Below are 13,910 nucleotides of genomic sequence, written 5' to 3' on the forward strand. Positions count from 1 at the left end.
TTGTCTATCTTTGTGAACGGCGTCTTTTAGCACCCTCCTGTGGTGAAAATGAGTAACTACACACGGGGAATAACAAATAAGGTATTCTAGCGTCATCTAGATGACATTTAGTGGTAATAGCAGGCAGAAAATTGAGCCCCCCGCCTCTATATAAATAAGACGCGACACACCCCCAATCCCACGTTCGATACATACCCCCATCTTTCGGCTTCCTCACATTCCTGGATCAACTTTGAGTAATCAGACGAGGACTTGATGAACTTTAAGCCATGTTTGATCTGAAGAAGAGACACAGTTTGGCGATAAATAACAGCAGCTGTGAAGTGGACGAGTTTAGACGGGTTGCAGTCAGACGCAAAGCCAAAGGAGTTGCATCTGATTGCCAAACAGGTGAGCTTACTTAATATAAAAAGAAAAATATATACATTTAAAAGTATTTTTAAAGTAATTATTGACTTTTTTTAATGCTCAACTAGAATCTAATGCCCTACTAGAATCTTTGAATCAATTAACACCATTAAATAACAAATGCTGCAAAAAAAATCAATAAAATGCCAAATAATCAATGCACATTTGTTTGGAATAGCTTTGAATGACTGTTTAAATTTGTTATGTCTATTTCCAAACACAATAATGTCATGTGTTCATTTGTGAATGGTGTTAATTGGTGCCTGTTGGAGGCAAATCCCTTTCCCCTGATTCAGACTGGACTTTGCTCTTTTGCTGCTTTTTGTTTGTCAATCACATTCGCAACGATAGACACATACACACACATACACGCACACCCACAAAGGCCCAGTGTTCCATAGTTAAAGGGTTTGTTTCACTCCTAATGTGGAATTCTTGCTCTGATGGTACTGATGGAAATCAAATAGGGAAGTCCATAGTGTCCATTATTACTGGGATCTATCCTAAAGAAATAAGTAGAGCTTTTATCCAATGATGAGAAGTAATAAATACCATGTGAGACTCAGAATAATCACTGGAAATTGATTTTTTTTGTGAAATCTGCAATGGAAAATGACCCCTTTTCAGATGCTGACATAATCAATTACAACATGAGGCAACACCAGAAGTGAGAAAGCAGAAGTGTAACATATTTTAAGCGTGCTAAAGGCTTTGGGAGCAGGCAAACATTAGTTTTAAGTCAAATCTACGGTAAGAATATTTCTAAATTATCAGGTTTTTTCTCAAAGTTTAGTCACTGCCTAAATTGGATTTTAAAAAGTGTTTTCTGAAAGGGTTAAAGTAATCAAGTTTGTTTGCTAAAGGTAAACAATCAGTTTTGAAGTAACTCAAATTAACACGTTCACGGGGTAATGGTTAGCATGTGCATTTCAGTGGGGAAATGTTGCTGTGAAGGTTCTTGCGACAAGACCTGCGCTTCATTCAAACATGAAGACACCGAGAAAAGCCAGACCAAGAGAAGCCCGTACAAGCCACAAGGTGAATATAAGTCGGTGCTCGGACGTTTGGTCGCTGGTCTTTTGGTCGCCGGTCAAATGGTGACAGAGAGTTTACTGTTGAAACCTCTCAAAAATATATTCATGAGAGAGAGTTTAATATCCAAGAGAGAGAGTTTCACATCTAAGGGAGAGAGAGTTTCACATCTAAGGGAGAGAGAGTTTAATATCTAAGTACTGTTTAATATCTAAGTACTGTTTAATATCTAAGTAGATTTGACCTGTGACCAAAAGGGACCAAAAGACCGGCGACCAAACGTCCAGTCACGACATAAATCTGCTTAGCTTTCAAAAAAATTGTAGTTGCAACTACTTACATGATGTCCTTGCAGTGCCTCCCAAACCTGCACACCTCAAGAGTCCAATAACAAAAGGATCCCAGTCTTCATCCAGGCTCCCGCAACACCCTATGACAGAAGAAAAGACTCAAATCACAGTAACTTGCTGCTACACATCCCCAAGTCAAGACAAGACAGGACTGACTATTCCAAATGAGTTGTGCATAAATCCCAATGGACTATCCCCTTCTCAGAAGATCCCCAAACTGGCGAGTAGTCCAACATTGGGGACCCCAAGCCCGGGTAAGAGAGGTATACATAATTGTAGCCCCATGAAAGAGGGAGGTCACAGCCCTGCCAAATTATCGCCAAGAAACCCAAGCTCTCTCTCGGGACTGTTGAAGACACCGAGTCCTATTCAGGGTAAGATAGGTAGCTACAGCCCTGGGAGTACTTCCAAATCCTGGCTTGGATTACACAAGATTCCAAGTGAGAAAAATGTAGTTCAGGAGAAGAAGTATCCAGGAAAGTCTTTAAGTGTACCTAATCTCATTGTACACTTGGATGAAAGGTTGATATTAATCCGTCACATCCATTCTGGGTTCTTTCGAGCATTCTAAGTAACTTCAATGTCTGTTTTTTTGCAGAACTTCATCAGATAAATCGGACCGTTCACCTCCAAGGAGTAAGGTCAAAGCATCAGAGGACTTTAGAGTCGATTCCGGGGTGGAAGAAGTCGTTCCTCGGCGAAAAACTGATCCCGTCGAGGTCCGAGCGGGATCGAGGTTCTCCTGCAAATGGGCTGAAGCTGCTCGTGAAGACAAATCGTGGGAGGAATGTGTTCAGAAAATGACTGAAGAAGTCAAAGAGGAGAATGTAGAACAGACGTTGTTTAAGATAGCCAATGAACTCTTGCATACAGAAAGGGCTTACGTGGCTAGGCTCCACCTCTTGGACCAGGTAGGGCTCGGTATGATGTAGGCTGGGTGGGTTTAGGTTTTTGACTGAATCCTGTTTCAGGTTTTTTGTCTGCGTTTGACTGACGAAGCGGGAAAAGGCTCCTTTCCGGCAGAAGTTGTGCGAAATATCTTCTCCAATATCTCTTCCATCTATTCCTTCCATAGCCAGTTCCTGTTGCCTGATCTTGAGGACTGCATTGGACACTGGTTGGTCCAATCACCTCTTGCATATTAATGATTGGACGCCGAGATCCAGGCTTAATCTGTGTCCATTTCACTTAGGCAGGAACGACCTGGTTTAGGCAATGTTCTCCTGCAACACGCTCCTTTTTTGAGGATGTACGCTGACTATGTTAGAAACTTTGACCAGGCTATGGAGCTGGTGAGAATATGGACTGAGCGATCTTCTGCTTTTCGGAATATCATTGAGGACATCCAGGTTGGTGGAACAAAAAATCTTGCCAGTTAAATACTTGGTTCCATAGAAAAAAGCCTTTGTTTCAAGTGATGGGATTTTCCATTTAGAGCCAAGAAGTGTGTGCTAGTCTTACTCTACAGCATCACATGTTGGAACCAGTCCAAAGAATTCCTCGCTACGAGTTATTGCTAAGGGATTATGTCAAGAGATTACCGCCGAGTGACCCAGACTTTGAGTTTGCTCAGAGTAAGTATTGTGGATAAAAAGTCGGTAGACTCATTTTTCTCTATATAACTTTAGTTTGTCTTCTGTACAGAAACCCTAGAGACCATTTCAATGGCTGCCAGCCACTCAAACAGTGCCGTCCACCAAGCTGTAGGTCACTTTCATAGACATTATTTGACTCTGAAAATGGCGGTTCAATGACTTTGTCTCCCGTAGGAAAGCATCAAGAGGTTGCTGGAAATCTATGAAATGGTTGGAGAGGAAGAAGTGGTGAATCCCACCAATGAGTTTCTCAAGGAAGGTCGTCTGCTCAAATTAGCTGCCAGGAACACTTCGGCAATGGAGCGCCATCTCTTTCTGGTATGATACAACTAAGAATTTAGTCTAAGTATGGTTGGACCTGAATCTGAATACATTGCTAGTCGATAGTAAGACATATTAAGTCTCTATTAGTTGATTGGGTCTTTTGTTTTTCCAGTTCAACAACTTTCTCCTATGCTGTACGCCAAAGTTCAGCCTGGTGGGCCAACGTTTTACAGTGCGTTCCCGTATAGGAGTGGACAGCATGCAGGTGCAGGAGACTGCTAATGAGGACCACCCATATGCCTTCCAGATTTCAGGAAAGGAGAAAACCTTGGAGCTACAAGCTAGGTAAATGGTAATTTTTAAATGACCCTATTTATTTAGTATAAACTGCATTTTTGAGGGGATAGTGTTAGTACAGGGGTGGGCAAACTTTTCAGCCCGGGGGCTATGTTGACTTTAAAAATTTGACAGATGGGCCGGACCAGCATAAGATTCGCTACAGATAAAAAAGTGCATCCGTTAACAGTACATATGAAACATAAACTGAAAAAAAGGACTGAAGCATTAACATACTAATCATTTATCATTAAAGTAAAGAGTATAAAGGACAAAGTAAAAATGAATGTATTAAGAAATATTAAAATGTAATATAAAAAAGGATAGACTGTAAAAGACGAAAAACAAAGAGTGAATAGAGCTACTGCCATTTTGGGGTGAAAAAAAATATTTGGATAACGTGAGTGGGCCGGATTAAAAAGCCTAACGGGTCAAATGTGGCCCGCAGGCTGTAGTTTGCCCATGTTCTGTTAGTGTGATTTATAGTCAGTAAAATATGGTACTATTGTCATACTTAAATGCTTAAATGTTTTTTTAATCTGTGTTCTCTAGCTCAAAAAAGGACCGTGATGGGTGGATAAAGGTATTGACCTGATTTTTGTTGTTGTGATGACGTTACCTCAAGGAAGAAACCACACGCTTCTCGTTCTCCAGGTGATCCAGGACGCCATTGACGTATTCCAAAAGAAAAATGAGACGTTCAAATTAGCATCAAAGGAGACAAATGTAACCAAACCAGTAAGTACGAGATTACCTGTATATGATGGAAGATCACCTGGTTGAGGATATGGTTGACCAGGCGGAAGATCTTGGACGACGTGCCCCTCGCTGGATCCGTGACCACGAAGTGACCTTGTGCATGAAGTGCCAGGAGCCTTTCAACGCTTTGACCAGACGGCGACATCATTGTCGGGCTTGCGGCTGCGTGAGTATCACACAAGCACTCCACTGTAGGTAAATGTAACGTCAGTTCACTCGAGTATATGTTGATACCTGCTAGGTGGTTTGCCACAAGTGCTCCGACAACAAGGTAGCTCTAGCCTACGATGGAAACAAGCTCAACAAGGTGTGCAAATCTTGCTACGCCATTTTAACCAGACAGAGGGGAGGGAGCACCAAGAGGCCGACATCTGAGGTGAGCTATACCAGGGGTGGGCAAAGTTTTTGGGCCTGGGGGGCTACATTGACTTTAAAAATTTGACAGATAGGCTGGGTTAACAGAAGATATGATACATGTAAAAAAGTGCATCCGTTAACAGTACATATGAAATATAAACAGGAAAAAAGGACTAAAGTATTAACATACTCATCACTCATCATTAGAGTAAAAAGTATAAAGTACTACAAAGTCGAGTAAAAAGGAATGTATTAAGAAATATTAAAATGTAATTTAAGAAAAGATAGAGGGGCTGTAAAACACAAAAAGAAAGAGTGGAAGTATAAAGTATAAGTATAAAGTACTAAGTTAAGTAAAAAGGAATGTACAAACACCCCTACTTACGCTTATTCGCTTATTCATAAGTTGAAATTGTTCATAAATTGAAATTGTTCAAATTGAAGTTGATTCAGTGCTATATTTTATATTCTAATTTATGTTTAAAGCCTCTATAAGTATGTTGAAGGTTTATATAAGTGCATTTGTATGTTTAAGGCTAGTATAAGTAACCATTTGTACTGATAATACATTTAATAAAATGGAGAGAATACATACAGTACTGTATACATACATTAACGAGATGGAGAGAAAGCCTAATGGGCCTTATGTGGCCCACGGGCCATACTTTGCCCATATCTGGGTTTAGACTGACCTATGTTTTGACTAGCTGTCTGTTGAAATAAAAAATGTCTCTCAGTTGGAGTCTTACCCATCCGCCAATGTGATCAACGGCTTCCTGCAATATGGCGACAATCCTAAAACGTGGCAGCGGGTTTGGGCTGTCATTAGCAAAACAGAACCTGCACATCTCTCTTTGTATGCTGCACCACAGGTAATTCACAAAGGTATTAATGAAAAAAACAATGATTTTACAGCTGACTCACGTTATTTCGTCCCAGAATGCAAAGCCCTTGTCTAGGATCGCTCTGCTGGGCTACATCGTGGAAGATCCCCCTCAAGAGCTCCAGGGACAATCCTACTTCATTTTAAGACAATCCAAAGTCAGTCATACCTTTACATGTGATGACTTTGACACCAAACAAGACTGGTTGGCTGCTCTGAAAGTTGCCGTGACGGGATCTAACGACCACACCAGCGAATCCAGCGGAGAAGAATTTATCCTTCTTTAAAAAAATGGGAACATTTATTCATTTTCTCTCAGGAAAAGGCATACTTTATTTCTGAAATGGTTTACAGTAAAATAAATAAACGGTTTTAACATGAGTTGAACTGTCTCTACGAATTCTACAATTTATAGGTGAGATAATCAGAAAGATCTTTTATTTTTTTTAATAATAATAATTTGATCTTGTTAAATCACAGTTATAGCCATTTAAATTACAGCAGTACATTGACCTAAACCTGGTGTCCAAATACGAGAAAATAGCATTTGGCCTCAAGCATGACCGGACGTTTGGTCTCCCGGTCTTTTGGTTGCCAGCCTTTTGGTCCCTTTTGGTTGCCAGTCAAATGTACTTGGATAATAAACAGTACTTGGATATTAAACAGTACTTGGATATTAAACAGTACTTGGATATTAAACAGTACTTGGATATTAAACAGTACTTGGATATTAAACAGTACTTGGATATTAAACAGTACTTGGATATTAAACAGTACTTGGATATTAAACAGTACTTGGATATTAAACAGTACTTGGATATTACTCTCTCTCTCTTAGATATTAAACTCTCTCATGAATATAATTTTGAGAGCTAGTTTCAACAGTAAACTCTCTGTCACCATTTGACCAGGGACCAAAAGACTGGTGACCAAAAGTCTGGCGACCAAAAGCCGAGCACCGTCCTTCAAGTAGTATATACCAAATGTTATTTTTGTGTTGTATATGTGACTCAAATCTTTCTACCTATGTGGATGCCAGGTTTTAGGGGGTTAAAATGTTCACAAAAACCCAAGATTTGCACTGCTCACAGCAAAAAAAAATGACTTAGCTTCCTCCCTGCAGGCCTGTGTTTGTGGATTAGTGTTCAAACCCCAACTGGACATTGGATGCGGAGGCTCAGCTGGCAGCGTCCAACTAAGTCCGCACGGACACCACTTTAAAAAAAAATATTGCAATTTGGTCTCAGCTCCTGCTAAAAAACAGAACAAAAAGAAAAAAGATCCATCCACAATAAGTTAAAATGACAGTGTTCACATGAAAAGCGGATTTGTACATAAATGCTTCAAATAGGCTTTCCCCAGAAAATGTAGTAGTATTTACAGGTGGCTACTTTTACCAGACTGTTTACTGGATATGTCGCTAAGCCTCCTGTCTCCACAGTGGGGGGTTTTTCCTACCTACTGGAACCAGTGGGAGATTCTAAAAGGAAAATGTAGCGGCCATTCTGGACTGGGAAGTCGCATCTCAGCTGCAGCAAAGCTGGTCGGACACCAGCAGCGTGTCGAAACCGTAGATTTCCAATAAGTGAAGAAGAAAGAGCCGGTCGCCGTGTGGGTCCAGACCCATGGCACGCATGCTCTCGGCGGTCAGCGTCGGATCAGGGCTGGCCGCCACCTCGCTCAGGGTCTGGAAAATTTGGTTGTTCTGCTCTAGGAAAAACCTGAAGAAAAATCAGATGGATCAATTGCAAAAGTACCTCAGTGTTATCGTTGTTTGCTTTGTGTTGTCAATAAAAAAATACACTAATCCCTCATTTTTCATGGATAATGGATAATATATAAATATAAAAATACATATACATATATAAGTATATATATATGTATGTATGTATGTATGTATATGTATATGTATGTATGTATATGTATATATATGTATATGTATGTATGTATATGTATATATATGTATATGTATGTATGTATATGTATATATATGTATGTATATGTATGTATATGTATATGCATGCATATGTATGTATATGTATGTATATGTATGTATATGTATGTGTGTATGTATGTATATGTATGTATATGTATGTATATGTATGTATATGTATGTATATGTATGTATATGTATGTATATGTATGTATATGTATGTATATGTATGTATATTTATGTATACGTATATACATGCATATACATGCACCTTGACTTCATAGTATAAATTGGGGGTAAAATACTTTGAAAATAAATACTGCACTCACAGAATGAAGAGATCCTCTTCACTGGACACGCAGTCTCCATTTTCCTCCTGAGAGTACAGCAGCATCTTCCTGTCTCAATGCAGATAACACAATCAAGACCCGAATGGCTCAGTCTCCTCCTTTCCGACGTACCTCTGTTCCGTTAGCTTGCGATACTTGTCACGGTCGGCGGTGCTGATGCGAAGCAACGGCTTCAAACCTTCCCTGTGGGTCTTGACGTTCTGATTATCCACATAGACGTCGTACAGATCGCGCTTCTCCTCGAAGATCTTCTCGGTTGTGCCTGTACGTCCCCAAACACAAATCAGTGATTCATTGATTTCGACAAGATAGCGTAAAAAAAGTACCGTATTTTCACGACTGTAAGGCGCACCGCATTATAAGGCGCACTGTCTATTTTGGAGAAGATTTAAGACTTTTAAGTGCGCCTTATAGTCGTGAAAATACGGTAATCCATCGCACTTACATGCAACATAGGACAGCTCATTCTCCAACGCTGCAATGTCGGCCACATTGACGTAAAAGAAAGGCCTGAACTCGGGCACGGCCGCGCCCACTCCCGGCATGGAGATATTTGCCAGGCAACAGCAGCAGTACACTAAGCAAGAAGAGAAATGGGAGTCGTAAAAACTCCAACATGGAGAAATCCACGTGACCGCAAAAGCCCAGCTGTTCCCCCCGCACCTCTATAGCAGACGACGCCCACGGGCGGCGGGGAGAAGATAAGAATTCTCCGCCGTAGTAGCGCCAGCTTCCAAAGCACCATGATCTGCTCGCCGAAAAACCGGATGAACTGGGACATGCAGCCTGCCGGATGCGTAATCTAGGTGGCAAATGGAAAATGTACGATTTATTTGAAATGGGACAATGACTCTATAAGCCTACCTTCATTTCTGGGTGCATGCTGTGGTTGATGGAAGCCCCCCAGATGTGAATAGGGCAAACGGAGACTATGTTATCGCCGCTAGGAAGCAAAAGTGCTCTTTTGTCCTCAAAGAAGGCCTCCAGGGGGGAGTAATGGCCTGGGGATTGAAGCTGGACCCTGGGTCAAAAAACAAAACAAAAATTATACTTTAATATAATTATAAAACAATACAGGGGGACATCTGATTAATTGTATATATATATTTAATTAATTTGGCATCTCTGATGATATTATGCTACCTGACTTGGTGCTCCAAGAAGCTCATGTAGCGGTAGAGCAAAGTGTAGGATGTCGACAGGATGCCCACCGACTTCATGCGGGCACCACGCTCCGCCATGCTCTCCACGGCCATGTTGGCGAAGCAAGCCAGCCCGAAGTAGGAGCCTTTCCGGAAGTATCTGGGAACGCCGTGAAAGGGAGAGGCAGATAAAACCTTTCAAACGTGGAAGTGAGCATGGACAGATGGCTGAGCTGCTTTTTATTTATTAATTTATCTTTTTTTTTTGGACGACTGGCATAATTTTTTGGGCCAAAAGGAACATACAGTGATTCAGATTGATGTGAGTTAACACATATCATATATTGTTTAAGATAAAATACTGATGTTTATTACTTATTTCAGTATTTTCATTGCATTTTAACCCCAGATTTTAGGGAGAAAATGAAGCCATTATTTTTCTAAGAATACTAAATAGTCGTCCATACCAACCCTATTCCTTACTACTACTACACAACAGGTAATGTGTTTTCCAAATGTCAGACAAGTATTAACAAATATTAACAAAAAAATGTTCATAAAATTGGTAGTCACTTACATGAAGTCAGTGGTTACTCTATGGGATCCACTTGCAATAGCTTTGAATTCCACACCTTCCAGGTCCATATCCTTGGGTAGACACCACTCCAACATGTTTCCTATCAAAAAGAAAACACAGACAAATAAATGGACTTCAAATAAATGAGATTGATTGCAAATAAATGGTGGAAAATCTCATTCCGCCCACTGTCCCCTGTCAAAATGGGGTTGTAGACTCCAAGCTCCATCACCAAGTGTCCCTGCTGTCCTCTGCTTGAGCTGCTAATGTATTCAAAATTCCCAAAAATCACTGAGCTAACTTGGCGATACAGTTCCACAAAAAGCCTCCTATAAACATAGCATTGAAATCTCATAATTTTATATCAATTTTGTAAAGTCAAGGCCAGGTCATAAAACAGGGCCACACCTGTTTGAGACATGCATGGAGACAGCTTATTCTCCCAATGCAGTCATTGACATTTAGTGAAAATAAATACAAGTGAATGGATTAGTTGTAGTAAATTAAAGTGGGTAAAAAAAAATCAGGCTCTGAAAATGAAGCACCAGCTAAACGTGTAGTTGCATGTCGCATATTTAATATCCCACCTGTTCTGGTGTTGAAGGCAACAACAAAAACCGACACGATTTGGTCCTTCTCATCCTCCTCCCAGGCCAGCATCCGGTCCTCCAGCGGCACATCCTCGGGTCCTGAGTCCGAAGGATGCTTCTCCACGCCGGGGCACAGCGTTCCGTCCGCTCCCGACTGGTTGATGGAGGATGCGGGCGGGGCACCGCAGCCGTCTGTAAGCTCCGGACCGCAGCTCCACCCAAGCACCGGCGTGGAAGAGCCCGATGTTCCGAGGCTGTTGGAGGGACTCGAGAGCCGGTCTTGGGAGTCCGTGTCGGTGGGCTTCTCCGCGGACGGTATCTCCTCCCAGTCCAGAAGGGGAGCTCGGTCCGATCGCTCGCCCATCCCGTCTGCGTCTCGCCGGGGAATGCAACTGACGTCTTAGGCGATAGGTACCACCAGACCCATGCGTGGAGGAATAGTCAGGACTCACAGGCGCATGTTCAACTTGTTCAGAAGGACTGAAAATGTGGTCATTTTGTTCGAAAATTTGCACAATTGCAATATTTATCGTAGAGAGATAGAGAGATTATGCATGTGATGCTCTTGCAGGAACGAGTTGCGTTCACATGCATACTGTTGCAACATAAAATGGATAATTTGATACTAATACATAAGATCAATCACCTTTGTAAAATACCTATATTTTGCGTATTCTGATCTAAAATTTGGGGTATAGATAAATGGTTGGATGTAAAATTAACAAAAATAATGAACAAATAATCTCCAACGTTGGTAAACGAAATACCGAAAGCCCACTTTTCGTCAACCAGTCGCACTTTCGCCATAAATGTTTTCCCCATCATTTCTATTTTGAAAAAATAGTTACGTGATAAAAATACAACATAGATTAAATATTGTCATTTATGCCAAATGCTACATATTGGTTCATTAAAACGTGTAAAGACGCTCCCGAGGGGGCGGATGACGTCACCCAGCGACACATCATCACACGGAAGCTTTAGTACAACCTGCGAGGCATCCAGCTGTCTTAAACAAAAAAATGGGTGAATACTATCTTATATTTAATGTAATTCATATTTTTTAAACACATTAGTGGGCTAATATTATATAAATCCTAAAAAAACGTACGATCATTTGTGTTTTCTGCTGTATATCGACTTCTAAATCGCTTATGAACAGGGGTTTGTTTAGCTAAAGCTAAATCTACTAGTAATAGTTTGTTTTGATGTAAAGTATACAAGTGAAATATAAAAGATCTAGTCATATTTTATCTAAAGTTTCACCTTAATCTTATATACTTGAGCAAGACAATGTCAGTTTGCAGTTTTAAACGCCCCATAGTGCTTGGCTACCGTTGCTAAGCTAGTTGTGGCTAACCAGTCGAATCAGCTTCATTAAAGCTTGTTGACTGACATGTTGTTTTGATCTAAATTGATTTCCCATTCACTTGTACAGTATTTCTTTTTTAAATTGAGATCAGCAGTTGAAGTAGGCTTGATGCCATTTTGAGATGATAAACAAATAAATGACTATGTACTTGCAGGTGGCTTCTTCTCCAGTCTTTTCTCAGGCCTGTTTGGAACCAGGGAGATGAGGATTCTCATCCTGGGTTTGGATGGTGCAGGAAAAACTACAATTTTGTATCGGCTGCAAGTTGGAGAAGTTGTCACCACAATTCCTAGTGAGAATTATAATAATATAGACTGCCAAATTTCCTATTTTACGTCATGACTAAATAAATGCTATCTTGTCACTTTGTGCAGCAATTGGCTTTAACGTGGAAACTGTAACATATAAAAACTTGAAATTTCAAGTGTGGGATCTTGGAGGCCAAACAAGTATTCGGTACGTATAAAGCACTGATTTAATAATCATGCATGGCACTTTTTTTTGATGTGTTTCTATTTCTTCCATCTTTTCATAGACCTTACTGGCGGTGCTACTACTCCAATACGGATGCGATCATCTATGTGGTCGACAGTAGTGACCGTGACCGGATGGGTATTTCTAAGTCTGAGCTTGTGGCCATGTTGGAGGCAAGTTCATTTTAGCAATGTTGAAATACAGAGTACGCGGTGCTCGGACGTTTGGTCGCTTGTCAAATGGTGACAGACAGTTTACTGTTGAAAACAGCTCTCAAAATTATATTAATGAGAGAGAGTTTAATATCTAAGAGAGACTTTAATATTCAAGTACTGTTTAATATCTAAGAGAGACTTTAATATTCAAGTACTGTTTAATATCTAATAGAGAGTTCAATATCTAAGAGAGAGTTTAATATTCAAGTACTGTTTAATATCTAAGCACTGTTTAATATTCAAGTACTGTTTAATATCCAAGCACTGTTTAATATCTAAGCACTGTTTAATATCCAAGTAGTGTTTAATATGTAAGTACTGTTTAATATCTAATTACTGTTTAATATCTAAGTACTGTTTAATATTTAAGTACTGCTTAATATCTAAGTACTGTTTAATATTTAAGTACTGCTTAATATCCAAGTACTGTTTAATATCCAAGTACATTTGACCAGCGACCAAACGTCCGCTCACAGAGTACACCAGTCTATAAATTTTCAATTCAAATTGTAAAGGAGGAGGAGTTGAAGAAGGCCATCCTGGTAGTGTTTGCAAACAAGCAGGACATGGACCAAGCCATGACGCCGGCTGAGGTTGCCAACGCGCTGGGGCTACCAGCTCTCAAAGACAGAAAATGGCAGATTTTCAAGACCTCAGCGACTAAAGGGACTGGCTTGGATGAAGCAATGGAGTGGTACTTATTGTTGTTGTCGTATAAAATAGCCAGAATAGAAGCATTCATAATGTTTTTTCTTCTCTCTCTCTCTGCAGGCTGGTGGATTCACTTAAGTGTCGACAGTAAAAGAAGAAACCCCGCCCCCTTTTTGTTTTGATTTTGTAAATACGAAGCCTTGTGACTGACCTGACATTCCATCAATTTTGGCCAAACCTGGGACTGAAACAGCAAAGGCCTCGTTTCTACTCTGATGGACAAGGTTACTACTTTGAAATAAAAATAAAGTCACCTCGTATGACATTCAACCTGGGTGCCTTTTGGTTGACTTGTACACTCCCTCACCCAGAAAGAGTTGCATGTTAATGAGCAAGAAATACCTACATTGCAGTCCCATAGCCAACTCTTTCCACATATGTTAGTCCAGTCTCTTTTTGTACCCGAATATATCAAATCAATGGAATTTTATCAGCTAATTTCAACCCTCAATTGCAGAGTGGAAAATTTGTGGAATGCAATTTGCTAGAAGTTGTATGGTTGCATATTTATATCTGCTTGTATAGTGGAAATGGTTTAATAAAGAATTTTGGCGGTTGTACA

The 13,910-nt window shown here is 40.3% G+C and overlaps 3 protein-coding genes across 3 annotated transcripts; 2 read left to right on the top strand and 1 right to left on the bottom strand.

The window, feature by feature from the left end:
* Window positions 1–180: 180 nt before the first annotated feature.
* Window positions 181–6,365, top strand: LOC144181243 (FYVE, RhoGEF and PH domain-containing protein 4-like). The gene is made up of 16 exons (XM_077709625.1): window positions 181–390; window positions 1,342–1,446; window positions 1,796–2,312; window positions 2,389–2,701; window positions 2,762–2,907; window positions 2,983–3,139; window positions 3,226–3,364; window positions 3,435–3,493; window positions 3,560–3,703; window positions 3,822–3,994; window positions 4,538–4,568; window positions 4,640–4,723; window positions 4,785–4,910; window positions 4,986–5,120; window positions 5,839–5,973; window positions 6,041–6,365. Exons 1-16 carry the CDS (start codon window positions 270–272, stop codon window positions 6,269–6,271), a joined length of 2,616 nt encoding a protein of 871 aa, XP_077565751.1. The 5' UTR covers window positions 181–269; the 3' UTR covers window positions 6,272–6,365.
* LOC144181240 (DENN domain-containing protein 11-like) lies at window positions 6,017–11,606 on the bottom strand. Its single transcript, XM_077709622.1, has 9 exons — window positions 10,574–11,606; window positions 9,987–10,086; window positions 9,411–9,569; window positions 9,132–9,288; window positions 8,931–9,069; window positions 8,713–8,844; window positions 8,379–8,529; window positions 8,247–8,315; window positions 6,017–7,705 (listed from the first exon to the last, which is right to left on the bottom strand). The coding sequence occupies exons 1-9, from the start codon at window positions 10,938–10,940 to the stop codon at window positions 7,510–7,512; spliced, it is 1,470 nt and encodes a 489-aa protein (XP_077565748.1). The 5' UTR covers window positions 10,941–11,606; the 3' UTR covers window positions 6,017–7,509.
* On the top strand, window positions 11,471–13,908 carry arl1 (ADP-ribosylation factor-like 1). Its single transcript, XM_077709624.1, has 6 exons — window positions 11,471–11,602; window positions 12,103–12,240; window positions 12,323–12,404; window positions 12,484–12,595; window positions 13,153–13,331; window positions 13,409–13,908. The coding sequence occupies exons 1-6, from the start codon at window positions 11,599–11,601 to the stop codon at window positions 13,437–13,439; spliced, it is 546 nt and encodes a 181-aa protein (XP_077565750.1). The 5' UTR covers window positions 11,471–11,598; the 3' UTR covers window positions 13,440–13,908.
* Window positions 13,909–13,910: the final 2 nt, after the last annotated feature.

The sequence above is a fragment of the Stigmatopora nigra genome, chromosome 23, assembly GCF_051989575.1.
Source record: "Stigmatopora nigra isolate UIUO_SnigA chromosome 23, RoL_Snig_1.1, whole genome shotgun sequence".
NCBI classification, from domain to species: domain Eukaryota; kingdom Metazoa; phylum Chordata; class Actinopteri; order Syngnathiformes; family Syngnathidae; genus Stigmatopora; species Stigmatopora nigra.

Coding starts and splice junctions, on each gene's coding strand:
- LOC144181240 (XM_077709622.1), bottom strand. CDS start 10,940: ATGGGCGAGCGATCGGACCGAGCTCCCCTTCTGGACTGGGAGGAGATA. Junction 9,289..9,410: donor TTCTTGGAGCACCAAGTCAG/GTAGCATAATAT, acceptor TTTTTGACCCAG/GGTCCAGCTTCAATCCCCAG. Junction 8,845..8,930: donor GGGCGTCGTCTGCTATAGAG/GTGCGGGGGGAA, acceptor CTTCTTGCTTAG/TGTACTGCTGCTGTTGCCTG.
- arl1 (XM_077709624.1), top strand. Junction 12,241..12,322: donor AGTTGTCACCACAATTCCTA/GTGAGAATTATA, acceptor CACTTTGTGCAG/CAATTGGCTTTAACGTGGAA. Junction 13,332..13,408: donor TTGGATGAAGCAATGGAGTG/GTACTTATTGTT, acceptor CTCTCTCTGCAG/GCTGGTGGATTCACTTAAGT.
- LOC144181243 (XM_077709625.1), top strand. CDS start 270: ATGTTTGATCTGAAGAAGAGACACAGTTTGGCGATAAATAACAGCAGC. Junction 3,365..3,434: donor AGACTTTGAGTTTGCTCAGA/GTAAGTATTGTG, acceptor TCTTCTGTACAG/AAACCCTAGAGACCATTTCA. Junction 4,569..4,639: donor ACCGTGATGGGTGGATAAAG/GTATTGACCTGA, acceptor CTCGTTCTCCAG/GTGATCCAGGACGCCATTGA.